The sequence below is a fragment of the Nymphaea colorata genome, chromosome 4, assembly GCF_008831285.2.
Source record: "Nymphaea colorata isolate Beijing-Zhang1983 chromosome 4, ASM883128v2, whole genome shotgun sequence".
Lineage (NCBI taxonomy): Eukaryota > Viridiplantae > Streptophyta > Magnoliopsida > Nymphaeales > Nymphaeaceae > Nymphaea > Nymphaea colorata.
The window spans coordinates 18,808,444-18,826,727 of NC_045141.1; the positions used below are offsets into that span (position 1 = coordinate 18,808,444).

At 43.5% G+C, this 18,284-nt stretch overlaps 1 protein-coding gene across 1 annotated transcript in view; it reads right to left on the bottom strand.

The window, feature by feature from the left end:
• LOC116252790 (cyclin-dependent kinase D-2-like) overlaps window positions 1–18,284 on the bottom strand; it is a 42,861-nt gene that overhangs the window by 14,867 nt on the left and 9,710 nt on the right. The window contains exons 5-6 of the mRNA XM_031627321.2: window positions 10,987–11,222; window positions 10,604–10,912 (exon numbers count right to left, since the gene is read on the bottom strand). Coding sequence (XP_031483181.1) covers window positions 10,604–10,912; window positions 10,987–11,222 — 545 coding nt within the window. The remainder of the gene's footprint in view (window positions 1–10,603; window positions 10,913–10,986; window positions 11,223–18,284) is intronic.

The following is an 18,284-nucleotide window of genomic DNA, read 5'->3' on the forward strand; positions in this document are numbered from 1 at the left end:
CAGCTCACGGAGAGACTCAGATCAACACAGAGTCTATCAGCATCTCTCCGAAGAGGCCCTATCTGTTCTCGACGGACAACAGACAGACCGGCCTTTCATCCAGCCCGACAGCTACAGATTACTGCAACAAAGCAATTTCCGCTTTGTACACATAGGGCTTGCACAGGTGAGGATCCAGATCCTTCACCGACAGGATGAGGGAACTCAAGCCCTCATCGTCTTCAGAGACACCAGGTGGCAGGATGACAGACAGATATTTGCCACCATGGAAGTAGATCTATCAAGAGGATCACAGATCTCCTTTATAGTTCCAGACACTATAATGACGATAGGAGATTTCTATCGCCACTTCCAAGTCTCTATCAGAACCAGGGGTTACACCACCTGGAGAAATGGTGAGGCCAACCTCATCATCACACGGGGTTTGATCGGACGCCTATCAAATACCCCTAACATGGCATTTGCATACCAAATAAGTCACGTAACAGACTATTTGGCTAGCCATGGCGTCACAGCGTTACCTGGACGAAGAAGAACAACGGAAGGCTTGCAAGGCCTAGACTGGGAAATCACAAATTCCTCAGTCATCATTCCAGTCGTCCCAAGATCCATGTCCTCCCGACAACTGCAGGATGGACGGATATCCCTGCGTTTCAGCAATTATGAGCAACAACCAGATCCCGTAGCTGATGCAGAAGAAGGACAGGAATTCCTTGCTGTCCTTGTGCAAGAAGACAGTTCCTCAGAGGAAGATGAGGAACTAGAATATTTATTGACATGGGGAGAACCCTGGACTGAACCAGCCCCCATCTTTGATGAAAGCGACACAGAGGAAACTGGGTTCATAAACCCGTTTGCTGAAAAGAAAGAACACCTCTGCGTCCTTAGAAAGGAGGAACCAGAGATGGATTACCCATCTCTCAAACCACTTCAAGAAGCACTCCTGGCTTCATCCTCGGTGACCTCCTCGTACAACCCAGCGTCCCTAGTACCAGCAACCAGAGAAGCAAGAATGAATATGCCTGGTTATCCTCCAGCGACTGGTGCAAACCAGCCCATCAAACCAGAGCCATATTTCGAAACTGGCTCAAGAAAGGGACCAATCAAATTCCGAGGGAAAGACTACAATGAGAACTTCGATCTTCCCTCTGCACACAAAGATACAGGAGTCATCTTTGTGGCACCATATAATGTCGGCAAATTCCAAGAAGTATTTGCGCGGTGGGCTGCAATCACCCGCAATCTTTGCGCCGATAAAACATTCTCCGACACGCAGGCCAAAATGGAATTTATCGAAAACCTGCTTGGAGAAGATGAAAGACTAGCATGGGAAACATGGCGCATGCAGTACCAAACTGAGTACAAAGACATGCTAGCAGGAGCTGACGGCCGGGAAGGAACTAACAATATCCTGTCTCAAATCCGGCTCGTTTTCTCTCTAGAAGACCCTGCACAGGGCACCACGTACACTCAAGATCAGGCAATGCGCGACCTGGATCAACTACAGTGTACAGACATGAAGCAGATTCTGCCATTCTTAAATGAATATCACTATGGCCCTAGGATTCAGCCATTGGGACAAGCAAAGGCCAGAGCAGATCCAAATAACTGGCGCCCAACGGTCATGCTGCCATACGAACAAATGGTATGCCAGCACAAGTGGCAGTTCTATCAAGAGGTCGACAATAGCAAATGCGTTTGTTGCCCAAAAATAGCAATCAAACGTGCTCGCCTTAGCTGCCCTATATGTCAAGTAGTTGCCTGCAACTCCTGTGCAAGCTTCTACTTTGATATTGAAGTTTCCCTGCAACCACAGGTGTTCCCAGCTTCCATTATTGAAGGCCCTACCAACACTTTCAGATACATTAGATCTCAGCAGGAGTACCTAAACTGGAGTGATGAACAAAGGCTGAAACTTACGGAAGAACGCCATCAGCTGATTCAACATGCCAGAACCACCTCTGATCATAGCCATGCTTTGTACTAAGTGAGGACAACTGGGATCACGGAAGAACCCTATATTAGACATCCAAGATGCATCTTCCTAATGCCAAAATGCAGGAAGATCATGAAGGGCAGCTAGATACCCTACAGTTTTTCATATGTCATGCATCTCTTATGAAGCAACTGGAGGGAACTTAACCAAAGATTGGTGCAGGTGTGATTAGTTCTCTTAAGAAGGAAATGGATCTTAAATTTTAATTGTGCACAGATCACTTGCAAGAAATTACCTAAGATACAAAGAAGAAAGTTAGGGCAGCCACTAAGACGAAGGAAGATGAAGGAATCCACAAGCTGCCTCCAAGTAATGCTCCATCTTGCAAATTTAGCATCTTATTAATGTTATAAAATCTTCACACTAATGCAGCATATTCTACTCCATGAAATGAAGTTCGTGAAACATGAAGCATAAGCTTTCAGATTGAGTTTAAATTTTGAGTTGAAAATAAATGGAAAGGGAAAGACCAAAACCCCTCAAAGAGCTTATCTTTTAATAAGGTCGTAATGGTTACTGTGATGCATAACTTATTGCAAAATGTCTCAATATGGCTAGGATATTCCCTGGACTTAATCAACATATAAGACAAGTCGAAGAGGCTATAAACAACACTTCTCAATTTTGGAACATAAGATCATGCACATGCCAGACCTTGGATTTTAAAATTAAAACATGAATGGCCTTTAACTCAATCATCAGCAGGAACAGTTAAAGAACCATACGTGAATAAACATGAAATTGGACTCCAAGCAAAAATAAAAAATGTATCCCAGCACTACTTGGCTCCAGATGGAGGCAGAAAATGGATTAAATCAACAAAAACTTGGATGAGGTACTGAGGAGAAAAATGGAAATTTAAGATGTAAGCCGGATTATAACTTCTAGATACAGCTGAATAGTGAATAGTGGAAAACTCCAACAAAGCTCATCCACAAAAATAAGACAAGGTATAAGGACAAACCAGGGGATAAATAAAAGCAAACATAGTGATCTGAAAAGAAATAGGCGTCATCTTCTATTTAAAGAAGTAATTTTTGGATATCACATATTGATCCTTAATAAGACTTCAAATTCAAGGGCAGCAAGACTAATCCAAAGTTCTATTCTGGATCCTTGTAACTAGATCAAAGAAGACGAAAAAATGAAGGGCGATCGAGTGAATTCTGGAGGGAGAGGGACTTAATCACAGATAGAGGAAATAAATGAGAAATTACGTGTACTAAATGGACAGTGGATTAGGTATTTTATTTTCCCATGATAGACTTCTATGTATCAGAGTCCAAGCTCTGAGCTCTCATACTCAGAGATAGGATAAAAATAACCAGCTGAAAAGAACTCTCCAGTTCGTATTAGCCGCTAGATACATACAATCTCTTTTAATGCACATTGTGATACACTCTAGTGGAACAAAACGAATCGTACATAACCCTTCAATAAGATTTGGATATTATGTATGAGATTCAATCCCAGTAACAAGAGGCCCCGATGAGTACTTATGCCAAGTTTCAACATTTATTAATGCTTAAACCATTTAAGGAGCACAGGATAAATATTAGATAGTTCTAAATAATACTTGACCTACTAAGTGGTCCACACATAATAATCCCTGCTCAATTCTGGCAGGAAAACGCACCTCTAGGCTGCATCATTCAAACATATCTAGTTTGACTAACACCATACCGGCACATGTTTAATTTGTGCATGCAGCATCACCTTCATGTTAAGCACTTATATGCTCATCAACTTACAGACAAGGCATAGGTAATAGGTGTATATCATTAGGAAAAACAGATTTAATATTCTTCAGATGTAAAATGCACGAAAGCGGAGAAACATGAGAGCATGAAAAATATCAGATGTAAAATGTTTCTCAGGAATCCAAAAGACATGATAATAACAAATGGTTCTGTTAAAAGAACAATATGAAAATACAGATGAGGTATTGTTTAGTGAATAGAACAACAAAAAGCATATGTATATAGGAACTAAAAGATATACATCAAATGAAATGAAATACAATTGAATTCAACATTCTTACCAGAATCTAGAATACTGCAGATATTACATGCATAACAACACAATAGAGTCCGAACAATAATACTGCTAATGCTCTAACCAAAAAATACAATAGCAAATTAAACGATGTAAGCAAAAAAATATTAACTAAAAGTTACCATTAAATAACATGTTTCAAGTTCTCAACAACAACATGGTAATTCCAGAAACTTCCCCTCAATTAACAAAAAGATCAGGTAAAAATCTTGACTCTACTAGCAAAAATATTCCACACTCCCTATTGCCAGCATTCATTTAATAATAAAACAGAAAATTTTTGTTGATACAAAAGAAAAAAGAAAATTAGATATCAGACTTTTGGTGAGATATTTTTGGCTAGTACGGGTATATTCCTTGGATATGAATGAACTAATCTCAACTTCCCATTCATGTAAACAATCTCTCATAAAGTTAGATAGTTGTTACTTCTTTGACTTGTTGCCGAGTCAGTACCCTTTTTAATCATCTAATCTACAGATCAGACGCTTGAGGTCACCCCATACAAGTGCTTATATTGGGTAGTGCAAAAATTTGATGAACCATCTACATGTGCATGTGCAGCTCCTTGGATCACGCAGCCCAAAATATGCCACTCAGCGAGCCATTCATTTTATGCAAATTTTAAAAAAATCTAACTGAATAGAGAGATGTGAATGTAACAAATTTTAAGGATCTAAAGAATCATGAAAATCGATAGACTAGATCAGATATTATAAGACAAGAAAACAAAACCCTTTATCATAAAGTCCTTATAAAATCTGATTTACGCAAGATGTTCGTGTTCTTTTTGCACATATATTTTGGTCATTTTGTATCCATGAAAACAATCAGAAAATGGCGAAAATGGCCAGATGACAGATTGTTGATAGATTGTGTGGTTCGGGTCCGGATCCATACCCGACCCGCCTTGTAGCCCGTTTTTGGGCTCTACTTAAGTCATGTAACCCTAATCCTTATGTGTTAATGATAATCTTAAGAGAGAGAGAGTCTGGCTGCTAGTGGGCACCAACTCCTCCTCATTCGTGGTTTTTTCTCCCTCGTGTTGAGGGTTTTCCACGTTACATCGTGATCATTGTTTTCTCTTCCTCTTCTTCTTGTTCGTATCTCTACATGGTATCAGAGCCGTGAAGTTCCGGCGTTTCTGGTTGTCTTTTGCCCGTGTTGGAGGAGAATCGCCCGGCACTGTTCATCGTCTCGCCCGTGCCCGAGCGTCGTCTATCGTCCCGCCGCCGTCTCCGCCCAGCGCTGCCCTGATCAGCGCCGCTCAGGATTCCGCCGTCTCCGCCTAGCGACAACCGGCCCAGCGACGCCCTGATCAGCGCCGCTCAGGATTCCGCCGCTTCCGCCCAGCGACGCCCTGCCCAGCGGCGTTCCCGATTCTGCCGCTTCCGCCAAGCGTCGGCCTGCCCAACGACGACCTGTCCAGCGGCGGTCTTTTTCCGCCCAACGCCGTGTCTTTTTCTGGCGCCGCGCCGCTCTGCCTGGTTCCGGCGGTCTATTTCTGCCCAGCGCCGCGCCGACTGCCTGATTCCGGCGGTCGCCGCTTTGCCTGGTTCTGTTGCCTGCTCTCTGTCCTTTTTTTTTGGTGTTGTATTGTGTTGTTGCTTCCTGCTGCCCTTGCTGCCTACTGGTCTGTGATTATGGCAGCCTCTTCCTCGTCCACCGTCGACACCAATCCGACTGAAATAGGGGCTTTTAGAACTGAGAATGTTCCCATGCAGGTCATCACTCTTCGCCTCACCAAGGAAAACTATTTCTCGTGGTCACCTGCTATGACTATGGGGATTGCTGGCCGTGGTCGCATGGCCTATATTGATGGGAGCAACCCCGAACCAGCAAGAACAAGTGATGTGTGGCATACTTGGTTTCTTGAGGATAATCAAGTGAAAACTTGGATTGTCAACTCCGTTTCTGCCGATATTCAGCCCCTTATCCTTCGGAAGAAGACTGCTAGAGACATGTGGGTGGTCCTCGAGCAAATGTATGGCCAAAAGAAAACGGCAATTCGTACTTACCAAGTTATGAAGACAGTCTATGGCATTCGACAAGGGAACTCGTCTGTTGCAGAGTACTATGGGGCTTTGAAAGCCAAGTGGGAAGAGCTTGACTATCATTCTGATATTCCTTAGCATTGTCCCCATGATCAGGCGCTCTATGTTGCTCATGAATGGGAAAACAGGGTGTTCCTATTTTTAGCAGGTTTAAATGATGAGTTTGAAGGTGTTCGAAGCCAGATTTTGAATTCAGGGGAGGTGTCCAGTATTGAAGATGTGTACTCCTGTGTTGAAGCGGAAGAACAGAGAAGGCTTGTTACAAAAGAAGGGAAGAGGGAACTTGTGCCCTATAACGAGAGATCTGCTCTCGTGAGTCGTGGTCCTGGCGGCCCATCTAGGTCTCTTCGCCGGTGCACTCACTGCAAGAAGACAGGTCACACTGTGGATTATTGCTGGGATCTTCATCCAGAAAAGAAGGGAAACAGAGGGAGATCTTTGACTGGGAGAACGCCTATGTCTGAGGTGCAAGCCTCTAGTGGAGAAAAAGTCTCCATTTCTGCTGACCAGCTTCGTGAACTAAGGGCTTATTTGGGCAGGATCGATGTCAACAAGACTGAGACCTCAGAGGGAACTACAGCTAATCATGCTCTTGCAGTTATTGGCAATCAAGATAACTCTTCTGTGGGGGAATGGATTGTCGATAGTGGTGCTACTCATCACATGACAGGTAATCCAAAATTGTTTCATGAGTATAAGTTGTCCTCGGGAAGGGAACGTGTTTCTCTTGCAGATGGTTCCTCTACCTGTGTGGCAGGCGAAGGCACTCTGTCCTTGTTGGACAAATTTCATGTGCAGGGCGCTTTACATGTTCCCCAATTTCCTTTAAATCTCTTATCAGTCAGTAGACTAAATAAAGAATTGAATTGTGAACTTATATTCTCTGCCGATCGTTGTGTTTTGCAGGACTTGGTGACAGAGAAGAGGATTGGGATTGGTTTAGCTTCTGATGGATTATATCGTCTTCCCATACGTGTGGCTACTGCTCTGTTGACAGCGATCCGCAAGACAGATAAGAGAAGAGAAGATTGTCTTCAGTCTTTTATGTACTGGCATGAACGTTTTGGGCATTTACCTTTTGGGATTTTGAAACATTTGTTTCCAGACTTGTGTTCCTCCTTTGATGTGTCTTCCATTTCTTGTGATGTTTGTCAGTTTGCCAAACATGTGAGGGCTTCGTACCCTCTTTCTTCTAGTTGTGCTAATGAAGTTTTTTCCCTGATTCACTCTGATGTATGGGGACCTTCGGGCATTCATACCCGTCAAGGTTTCCAGTATTTTATCATTTTCATTGATGATTTCTCTCGTGCTACATTTATATACTTGTTAAAAGACCGCAGCGAGGTTCCTCGAATCATCGAGACATTTATTCTTCTTGTGCATACCCAGTATGGTGCGAATGTTAAAACTTTCAGGTCCGATAATGCCCGTAAGTACATGTGTCAGCCTGTTGAGGAGTTTTTTAGACAACGGGGGATTGTTCACGAGACATCCTGTAGTTATACCCCCCCTCAAAATGGGGTAGCTGAAAGGAAAAATCGTCAACTTCTTAATGTCACCACGGCTCTTTTGTTTCAAAGAAATCTTCCTAAACACTATTGGGGTGATGCCGTTCTTACTAGTGCCTATCTTATTAACCGCATGCCCAGTCGTGTTTTGAATGGTAAGACTCCCCACTCGTTGCTTCCTGGCAGTCGTCCACCATTTCCTCTTCCTCCTCGTGTTTTTGGTTGTGTATGTTTTATCCATGATCACAGTCCAAATGTCAAGAAACTTGATCCTAGGTTTATCAAAGGTGTCTTTGTTGGATACTCCCCTACGCAAAAAGGATACAAATGTATTGATCCTATTACTGGTCGAGGCTATGTTACGAGAGATGTTACCTTCTTGGAACATGCCTCTTACTTTGGTGCGAATCCTCTTCAGGGGGAGCAGTCTGTGGGCAGAGAAGAGTATTCTCAGAGACAGGAACTTCAGTTTATAGATTTTTTGGACGACAAGAAAGCAGACTCACTTAATACTATTGATGTGCCTGAGAAGGAGGAAAGGTGTGACAATAGCATTGAGAAGGAAGGCCCTCAGTTGTTTGGACAGTTCTACTCTAGACGAGGTACTCGGACAGAGATGATGACTTGTGATGCTAGATCTACTTCCAATCCCAATGCCACTCCTTCCCTGGATGAACCAAGTCCTACCGAGGAGACCATGGAGACTCATGATGAGGTTGAAAAGAAGAATGACGATCTTCCCATTGCCCTGAGAAAGGGTGTCAGGTCATGTACTCAACACCCCATTGGTAATTTTGTTTCTTATTCCAGACTTGGGAAAGATTACAAGTGTTTTGTTTCTACTCTTTCTTTGGCTGTGATTCCCAGGACTGTCGCTGAAGCTCAAAGTGACTCCAAGTGGGCTGATGCAATGAAAGAAGAAATAGATGCCCTAAGAAGAAACTTGACATGGGAAGTGGTGAAGATTCCTGAAGCCGCTCACTTAGTTGGATCCAAATGGGTGTATACCATCAAGTACAAACCAGATGGGAGTGTTAAAAGATATAAAGCTCGACTTGTGGCCAAGGGGTTTAGCCAGAAATATGGAATTGATTACTTGGAAACATTTGCTCCTGTTGCGAAAATGAAGACTGTGAGGGTGGTTATATCCCTAGCTGTGATGAAGGAATGGAAGATGTATCAATTGGATGTTAAGAATGCATTCCTAAATGGTGACCTCGAAGAAGAAGTATATATGCATATGCCTCCAGGATATGAAGAACCAGAAAAATGTTGTAAGCTGAAAAAAGCCCTGTATGGCCTTAAGCAATCGCCCAGAGCGTGGTTTGAACGACTGAGAAGAGTAATGCTACGTCATGGATACAAACAAGGAAATGGAGATCACACTCTGTTTGTGAAGAAGAAGGAGAGCAGAGTTACTATCCTGCTCGTCTACGTAGATGACATGATTGTTACTGGAGATGATGAGGAGGAGATTATCAAGCTAAAAGGGTTACTGGCTACAGAATTCGACCTCAAAGATCTTGGCAAGCTAAGGTATTTTCTTGGTATGGAGGTTGCTAGGTCTAGTACTGGTCTTGTACTAAACCAAAGGAAATATACTTTAGATCTGCTGGAAGAAACTGGTAAATTGGGATGTAGACCTACACCTACCCCTTCTGACACTGGGCACAAGTTGAGTCTTAGAGATGGAGAGCCTCTCTGTGAAGAAGACAAGGGAAGATATCAACGTTTGGTTGGGAAGCTAATTTATCTTACCCTTACGAGACCTGATATCACCTTTGCGGTGAATGTTTTGAGCCAATTCATGCATGCGCCAACCGATGCACATCTGAAGGCTGTGGACAGAGTGCTATGCTACCTGAAGAAAAATCCTGGCAAGGGACTCCTGTATGTGAAACAAGAGACTGTGGAAATCGAGGGCTACTCTGATGCGGATTGGGCAGGTTGTGGTGATACCAGACGATCCACTACAGGGTACTGTGTCTACTTGGGAGGAAACCTTGTTGTATGGAGGAGCAAGAGACAGGATGTTTGCTCTAGATCCAGTGCAGAGGCAGAATATAGGGCAATTGCTATGGGAGTGTCAGAGTTATTATGGTTGAAGATATTGTTGACTGACATTGGAATAGAGATTGAAGGACCTATGAAGATGTACTGTGATAACAAGTCTGCAATCAACTTAGCCAACAATCCTGTTCTTCACGACAGAACAAAACATGTTGAAATCGATCGTCACTTCATTCGGGAAAGAATTGATGCGAAAGAGTTGATCTTACCTTACATGAAGTCTGAAGACCAAACTGCTGATGTTCTGACGAAAGCTCTTCCTTCAGCTTCATTTGAGAGGAATGTATCCAAGTTGGGCATGTTTGATATGTATGCTCAACTTGAGAGGGAGTGTTGATAGATTGTGTGGTTCGGGTCCGGATCCATACCCGACCCGCCTTGTAGCCCGTTTTTGGGCTCTACTTAAGTCATGTAACCCTAATCCTTATGTGTTAATGATAATCTTAAGAGAGAGAGAGTCTGGCTGCTAGTGGGCACCAACTCCTCCTCATTCGTGGTTTTTTCTCCCTCGTGTTGAGGGTTTTCCACGTTACATCGTGATCATTGTTTTCTCTTCCTCTTCTTCTTGTTCGTATCTCTACACAGATAAATTAGATGGCCCCATATCTATTTAATATTTCTAAACATGTAACTTTTTTCTCATTTTTTTTAATTTTTTTAAATGTGTCCTGTTCCTTATATTTTTGCAAGAAAAATGTCAGAAAATTATTATCTCATAAGCTTGTTCTTCATAATTTAAAATTTTCAAGTTTAAAAACTTATGAGATTTCCCCAATAATTTGCTGATCCAAACCACATATTGGAAAAAGCTCCCAAGAAAAACCTTGCCACTAAACACCAATGATAACCACGATGTTTATATATATTCTATCATTAACAGTGATAAAGTGGAAATATGTTCCAGAAGTACAATCAAATACCTGCTTAACTTGGGCCTGGATGAAAAGCTTGAACCAAATCCTCCATTTGTATCTATTGACATTGGCATCCCTGAGGGTAGATTTGGTGTCTCCTTAATGTGCTTCTCAGCCAACCCAAGGGCGTGAAAGTTACCAGCATGTCCTCCAGGTGGATGGCTTACTCTCCTCACCTTATTGGGTGGTGATAACACAACAGGACCTTCTGGGGAATTTCTTACTGTAGGTCTTGCAGGATTACGAGGTTCAACTTTACTAGCAGGTCTAGGCAGCAATGCTGGTTTAGTAGGCAGAGGAACAGACGAAAAGTACCTAATGGCATAACACAAAGTTTAGATCACTTTATTACTAACTAGTATAATAAACAAAATTACACCACTATGCACCTATGTTCCAAGGCTTGCTGTGCAGAAATTCTAGCATTTGGATCGTAAGTGAACATCTTAGAGAGTAGATCCAAGGCATCTTCACTGGCCATTGGGAATAAAGCACGTAATGGTTGAGGAGGAACATGCTGATATTCAATATAGTCAGGAAGGAAAGTCATGTCTTGCCACTGAGAAGGATTTGGAGTGCCAAATGCTGCAAATATCTTCCCAAGTTGATCCATGTCAGTTTGACCCTGCACAAGATTTATGATGGCTCAGCAAAGCAAACAATGTATGAAGACCACAATTTTATGAGCACAGCAAAGAACAAATATATGAAGGCTGGGTTTACAAAACATGTGTGCATATGTAATGATGCATAAAATGCAGCATAGTTTTATATCATTTAGCATGCACTCATCCATATTTTAACTGCTAAAAGCCTCTGTTTACATTGCTTTTATTAATGAGAGCTTATATTTTGAATTTCATGCGAAATATGGCTAAATTGGGAGAGATATTGCATGTTTGGTGCACTGGAGCAGCATTGCAAGAGATCTGGATCCAAATCCAAGGAGCCAAAACAGATTTAGATTCGGATCCAAGTCATGAACCAAGCATAACAACCACATGCATTGAAGATTTCATATGTAATACAGCTCAAAACATGATTCAATATAAGGTAGAAGCATATACAGTGAAATTTTGAGGTTGTGAGCAATTTTTGGTATTTTGTAAAACACTTTGAATAAAGGGGAAATTAATGCCGAATTTTCCCTCTTAAGAGAGGTGCCTTGGAGGAAATCTTTGTCTTTGGCTGGTAGAGTTCTTGGTCTTCTTCCTTCCTTCTTCAAGCTTGTGAAAGAGATTTTTATCATCAGGTTGTTATTCCACCTGGAAAAGTAGGGTTCTCATCCCGATGAGTCATTCTTCTTCCTCTTTGTTTTCCATCTCTTATGTTTTTCCTTCATCTTTGGTGCGGCTTTTGCATATTTGCAGCAGGTTACAAAGAGATCCTTGGGCGAAAGTCGGGTTAGCATCGCCCCTCATGTCTGCGGAGGCCACGACACTGCACCTCCTCCCTTCCACCTTTCATCTAGCCCATGACTTATTGGGAACTGCAAGAACATCACCTATGATGTGGGACATGTGAAAAACATAGAACTATCTTGCTAGAGACCATAGGAATTGTGTTTCATGATTTCATTTCACCCCCTTGGAGCATCAATAAAGGTTCGCAATCCTTTGTTGATGCTTCGGTGCTCGTTGTGCACAACAAGTACTCGAAGCATTGGTGTGGAGTCCTCGTGAAGAATTAGGCTCAGATTTTTTTAATTTTCCTTATGTTGTATGAACTCATGTTTGCTGTTTTGATTTGTTAGAGTCATTCTGACTCATCTCATTGTTGATATGCGTTTAGGTGATTAATAAAGTTAAGTTTCATTCAAAGTGTGTGAATTATTTCATAGTCTTTAATCCTGTACCCTGTGGATTGACCCGTACCATAAAAAGAAGGTGAAGGTGCGGAAGAACAATGATCGGGAAAAGTCGACTCGGTGGTCGAACAATTTCACTTAAAAACTGCAAAGCATACAAAAAGAGGACTCTTACAGACAACTTAAACTGAAAGAAAGACTTAAACTGAAAGAAAGACCTTAGAGGGCAACGAAGGAACTAGGAACAGGAGGCTAAAGAGAAGCTCTGAAGTGCTCTGCTGCTGATGAGAAGCGCAGATTGCCGATGTCACTGCCGATGCTGTTCAAGGCTGAGGTCTTGAGGTATTTATAGATCTCCAGTGGGTGACCTGACTTGCCGGTTGCTTCACCGAGGGAACAAGTCGTCTCAATAATTGAGGCGACAGGACAGGGGTGACAGCTGTGCGCACATGTCACGCACTAGTTGCCGACGCAAAAAGACAAAGCATTACCGCGTGGTTTTTGAAAAACCAGGGGCGGAGAAAAGTACAAACCGCGTGGTATTTAGAAACCACGGGCGAAAAAAGCTACTTGGTGGCCGACAGGTTGGCCTACCAGGATTCTAAATCTGCAGCTTCCAGATCTTCTTTAGCAAAGTGAAGACGTCTTTTATGATTTCTGTCAGACGCGCTTCGTTTTCCTTCTGAGCTGGCAGTTTGTCAGACCAAACATTATCTTTTGTTGCCGAACTTTGGCAACCCATGGTTTTTAAGGCTTGAATCTGTTTTAGGGCTGTTAATTCAGTTATGGCCCTCTTAGATAGTTCTGCCTCGATGTACATGAGTTCAAGGCCTTGAATGGAGTTTTTCTGATAAGTTTTGGTTCCTGATCGTCTGGTGTGACGTTCAAGGATGACTTCCTGGTATCTTTGCACCAATTGTTCACTTGTGCGAGTAAGCCCTTGACAGTGGATGTCAAATGAGGAGGTGAGGGCTGAGTCCGCCATTCCTGCATAAAGGAACAAAAATGGTTAACTATATCAACTTCCTTAGGGGGAAGCTCCCTTTTTACAGATATATAGCAGACCATCCTAGACAGTGTGTCTGCTAAAGTGTTTTCTTTTCCTTCAATGTGTTCGAAATTCACAGGAATTCCGAGACCAGTGATGAAATCCACAAATGCAACCCATCGGACTCTTGATGGTTTGTTGACTTGGGTTTTGTTGAAGAAAGAGATGATTGCCTGACAATCCGTCTTAATTAATAGGCAATCTGATTCTAAATAATAAAGTTTTAAACTCTCAAGAGAGTTCATCACGGCATGAATTTCGGCATCAATGGATGCCTTAGGAGGTGAAAATTTGCCGCTGGCATAGGCACAAGGCCTCTCCATGGAGCGCGGGTCGTTTTTCTTGGGTTTCCATTTGATGACCCCACCCCAGCCTTCCATGCAGCCATCCGCTTCAAGGACTAATGAACAATTCTTTGGTGGTATGGATAATGGTGGCAGATTTTGAATCAGATCTTTTATCTGTTTCACCAAAAGCCAGTCCTGCTTGTTCATCCGTCTCTCCCCTGTAGGGCTTGTCTTGGCGTACAATGGAGACAGCAGTTTTCCCAAATTTGGGATGAAATGCCGGGCATAGTTGAGAATTCCGAGCCAGGAACGCATGCCCGTACGCGTTTCTAGCTCATGGTCCCCTTTTTCCAGGACCTTCTTGATGATATTGGGTTGGAGTTTTATTTCCCCTTGACCAATTATGGCTCCGAGGAATTCAATCTGTTTTTTCCCAACGCTCATCTTAGTGGGACTCAGTACGAGCCCATGTTGCTGTATCCGATCCAGAAATACCCGAAGGTGCTTGATGTGTGCGTCTTCGTTCTGCGAGAAGACGAGGATATCGTCGATGTATACAGCAATGAAGTCCTCTGTGCCCTTGAAGACTTCGTCCATCTTCCTTTGAAAGATGGCTGGTGCATTCTTGAGACCAAATGGCATTGCAAGCCATTCAAATAAACCCTGGGGTACCCAGAATGCTGTAAGTGGGATGGACTCTGGGTCCATCATGACCTGGTGAAAACCGCTCTTCAGGTCGAATTTTGAATAAATGTTACTGCCAGATACTTTCTTGATGATGCTGTTGATTCCTGGCAGTGAGTACTGATCCTTTTCGGTGTTGTCGTTTAACCTTTTGTAGTTAAAGACCATACGTTCTTTCCCGCGTTTGACTTCACCGGTTTTTGGATCTTGAGTAGTCCCTGAATGAACAATAATGGCTATTGTCCGATGCTTGCTTTTGCTGGGACGTATAATTCCAATCTTAAGAAGCGCTTCCACGTGTTTAGCGTACGCTTCTTTCATCGCAGGTGTTACCTGCTTGAGGGGACGATCTTCAATGGTGAAATCAGGGTTCTTCAAAATGATTTTGCATGTTACCTGATTTTTTCCCCAATGCTGCAGTGGGTTTTCTCCGATGAACCCAGCAGTCTGCAACCGTTCAATTGTCTTTTTGAATCTCATATCTGTACACTGAAGCTGGTCAAGATCACGCATAGCTTGATCTTGTGTGTACGTTGTACCCTGTGCAGGGTCTTCTAAGGAGAACACTAATCGAATCTGGGCGATTATGTTATTAGTGCCTTCACGACCTTCTCCTTCGTGAATCATGGCGTCGTACTCTGTTTTGTACTGCATCCGCCATGTCTCCCATGCCAACTTCTCGTCTTCACCCAACAAGTTTTCTATGAACTCCATTTTTGCTTGGGCGTCTGAGAAGACTTTATCGGAACATAAGTTGCGAGTGATTGAAGCCCATCTCGCGAATACTTCTTGAAATCGTCCGATGTCGTATGGCGCGACAAAGATCACTCCTTGATCTTTGTGTGCTGAGGGAAGATCGAAGTTTTCATCATACTTCTTCCCTTTGAACTTGATAGATCCCGTTTTCCCTCGGGATTCGTAGTAGGGTTCCGGCTTGATCGGTGGGTTAGAACCTGTTGCAGGTGGGTAGCCGGGATAGTTCATCCGTGCGTCTGTTGTAGCAGGTGCTAATGACGTCGGATGGTATGGAGAGGTTACAGAAGATGAAGCTAAAAGTGCTTCCTGTAGTGGTTTGAGAGACGGGTACTCCATCTCTGGCTCGTCCTTCTGTAATATGCAGAGGTGTTCCTGTTTTTCAGCAAAAGGGTTCAGGAATTCTTCCTCTATGTCACTTTTGTCAAACTGAGGAGTTGTCTCCTCAGTCCATGGTTCTCCCCATGACATAATGTACGCAAGTTCCTCATCCTCTTCCTCTGAGGAACTGCTTTCACTTTCAACAAGGACAGCAATAATGTGTCCTTGCTCCTCTGGTTCTTCTTCAGCCGAATTTTCATAGTTGCTGAATCTTAAAGAGATTCTGTCGTCCTGCAACTGTCTTGACGACATGGATCTAGGAACCATCGGGATGTTGACTGTGGAGTTTGTGACCTCCCAGTCCAGACCTTGAAGGCCTTCTGTCGTGCGTCGTCTTCCAGGCAACGCCGTGACGCCATGGCTTGTTAGATAGTCAGTTACGTGACTGATCTGATATGCGAAAGCCATATTTGGGGTGTTTGACAGGCGCCCTATCAGCCCCCTGGTCATGATGAGGTTCGCCTCACCATTTCGCCATGTTGCGTACCCTCTAGTTCGGATAGATACTTGGAAGTGACGGTAAAAGTCACCTATTGTCATGATTGTATCAGGAACGATGAAGGTAATCTGAGTGCCTCGTGAGAGGTCTATTTCCATTGTGGCAAAGATCTGGCGGTCATCTTGCCATCTTGTATCCCGGAAGATGATTAAGGCTTGTGTTCCTTCATCTTGCCGGTGGAGGATCTGGATCCTCACTTGCGCCAGGCCGATATGAATGAAACGAAAATCGCTTTGCTGTAGCAAGCGATAGCTATCGGCTCGAATGAAAGGCCTGTCTGCTTGCTGGCCGTCTAGGACAGACAGGGCTTCTTCGGAGAGATGCTGGTACACCCTGTGTTGGTCTGTGTCTCTCCGAGAATTATAAAGAACTTCAGCCGGGACCATGGTAGCACGGTCTCTTAGAGTTCGCTGTAGTTCTGCTTCCGGGGATAGGTGCCGTTCAAGCAACTCCCGGTGTGGTTGGCGTCGGAATAATCTGTTGACGCCTCTTTGGAGATTGTGTCTCCTTCTTTGGTCCTGTCGATAGGACCGGATCTGGTCTTCGAACTCTGTGGTCGAGTTCGAAGTTGAAGCTGTTGCAGTTGTAGTGACGGAGGGACGCCCGTTTCGTGCAGATGCCATTGATAGAAACTTAGTCTTTCGGCTTAAGTTTCTTCTTCTCACTGTCTAAGATGTCGTAGGGATCTACGAAGACTTTGAATTTCCCTGCTTTCTGGGGCTCTGATTTACTGATGGAAAGGGTTTTAAGCTTTCCTGTGATTTCCTCCAGAAGAGATTCCTCCTTGGTTTCAGTTTTCTTAACTGCTAAGACTTCTGATCGGAGACTGGCTAGGTCTTTTGAGAGCTGAGTAACTTGAGCTTCTAGGTTCCTAATGTGTTCTAAAAGGTCAGACTCAGAGGCTTGGGTAAGGAGATGGATAAGACTATTGTTCTGTTTTACCAGAACATTCAAGGTTTTGAAGGTGTCAATGTTTGTATTTCCGGATGCGACGAAAGTAGCGGGTGATACGTATGCTAGGGCAGGAGGATCTATCTCCTGCGTAGCTCTTAGAGCGTTCTTTATCTTCTGGTTCGAGAGTAGGGCTACTGGAATTCTCTCGCTGGTCCGTTCGGTCATGGAGCTCACGCTCAGAAAATGCTCATATCACAGGGATGTGGACTTACTGCCCCTCCTGGGTCTTACACCACGGATCTGTGATCCTTTTGCGATTTCTGAATGTAATCTCACAGGGCCTTAGGTTCAGTGGGATTCATCAAGCAAACCATAAACTCAAAACAAGTAAGATAAGAGATGCAAAAAGATCTACGCGAGTAGATTGCTAAAACTAGGCTCTGATACCATAAAAACAAGGTGAAGGTGCGGAAGAACAATGATCGGGAAAAGTCGACTCGGTGGTCGAACAATTTCACTTAAAAACTGCAAAGCATACAAAAAGAGGACTCTTACAGACAACTTAAACTGAAAGAAAGACTTAAACTGAAAGAAAGACCTTAGAGGGCAACGAAGGAACTAGGAACAGGAGGCTAAAGAGAAGCTCTGAAGTGCTCTGCTGCTGATGAGAAGCGCAGATTGCCGATGTCATTGGCACCTTGCTGCCAAGACAGGACGAATGTGGATCAACACCGACCTATCTGAGAAACTCTGGAATAAGATGCCAGGGAAATTCGGTGAACGCGTCAAAAAGGAATACGATGAAAGACACCCAGATGTCAGAATCGGGGTCTATATGAGAATACTATTCACATACAAATATCTTGAAGCAGTATGTGAAGACGCAGCTTTTAGGAGGTCAGTCAAAGACCTCTCGTTCTGTTCACAAATACCGATTCCGGGTTATTATGCGAAGACTGGAAGTTCTTCGAAGAAACATTACGGCTACAGAAAATCCAAAACCTACAAGGGCAAACCCCACAGTAGCCATGCCCGAATCGAGAAGAAAAAGCACTTGGTAAGAAATTCTAAATGCAAGTGCTACTTATGCGGAGAAGAGGGTCACTTTAGCCGCGAGTGCCCCAACGATAGGCGCAATGTCAGGCGCACCGCAGTCCTTGAAGGACTCGACCTCCCTGAAGAATATGAGATCGTTTCTGTTGACGAGGGAGAAGCGGATTCAGATGCTATCTTTTCTCTATCTGAGAACGAGATAGACGGACCAGAACAACTACGTACGTTGTTCGTCCATATTCAGGAGCAATACGCTCCTAGAATCATTCCTCTTGGACAAG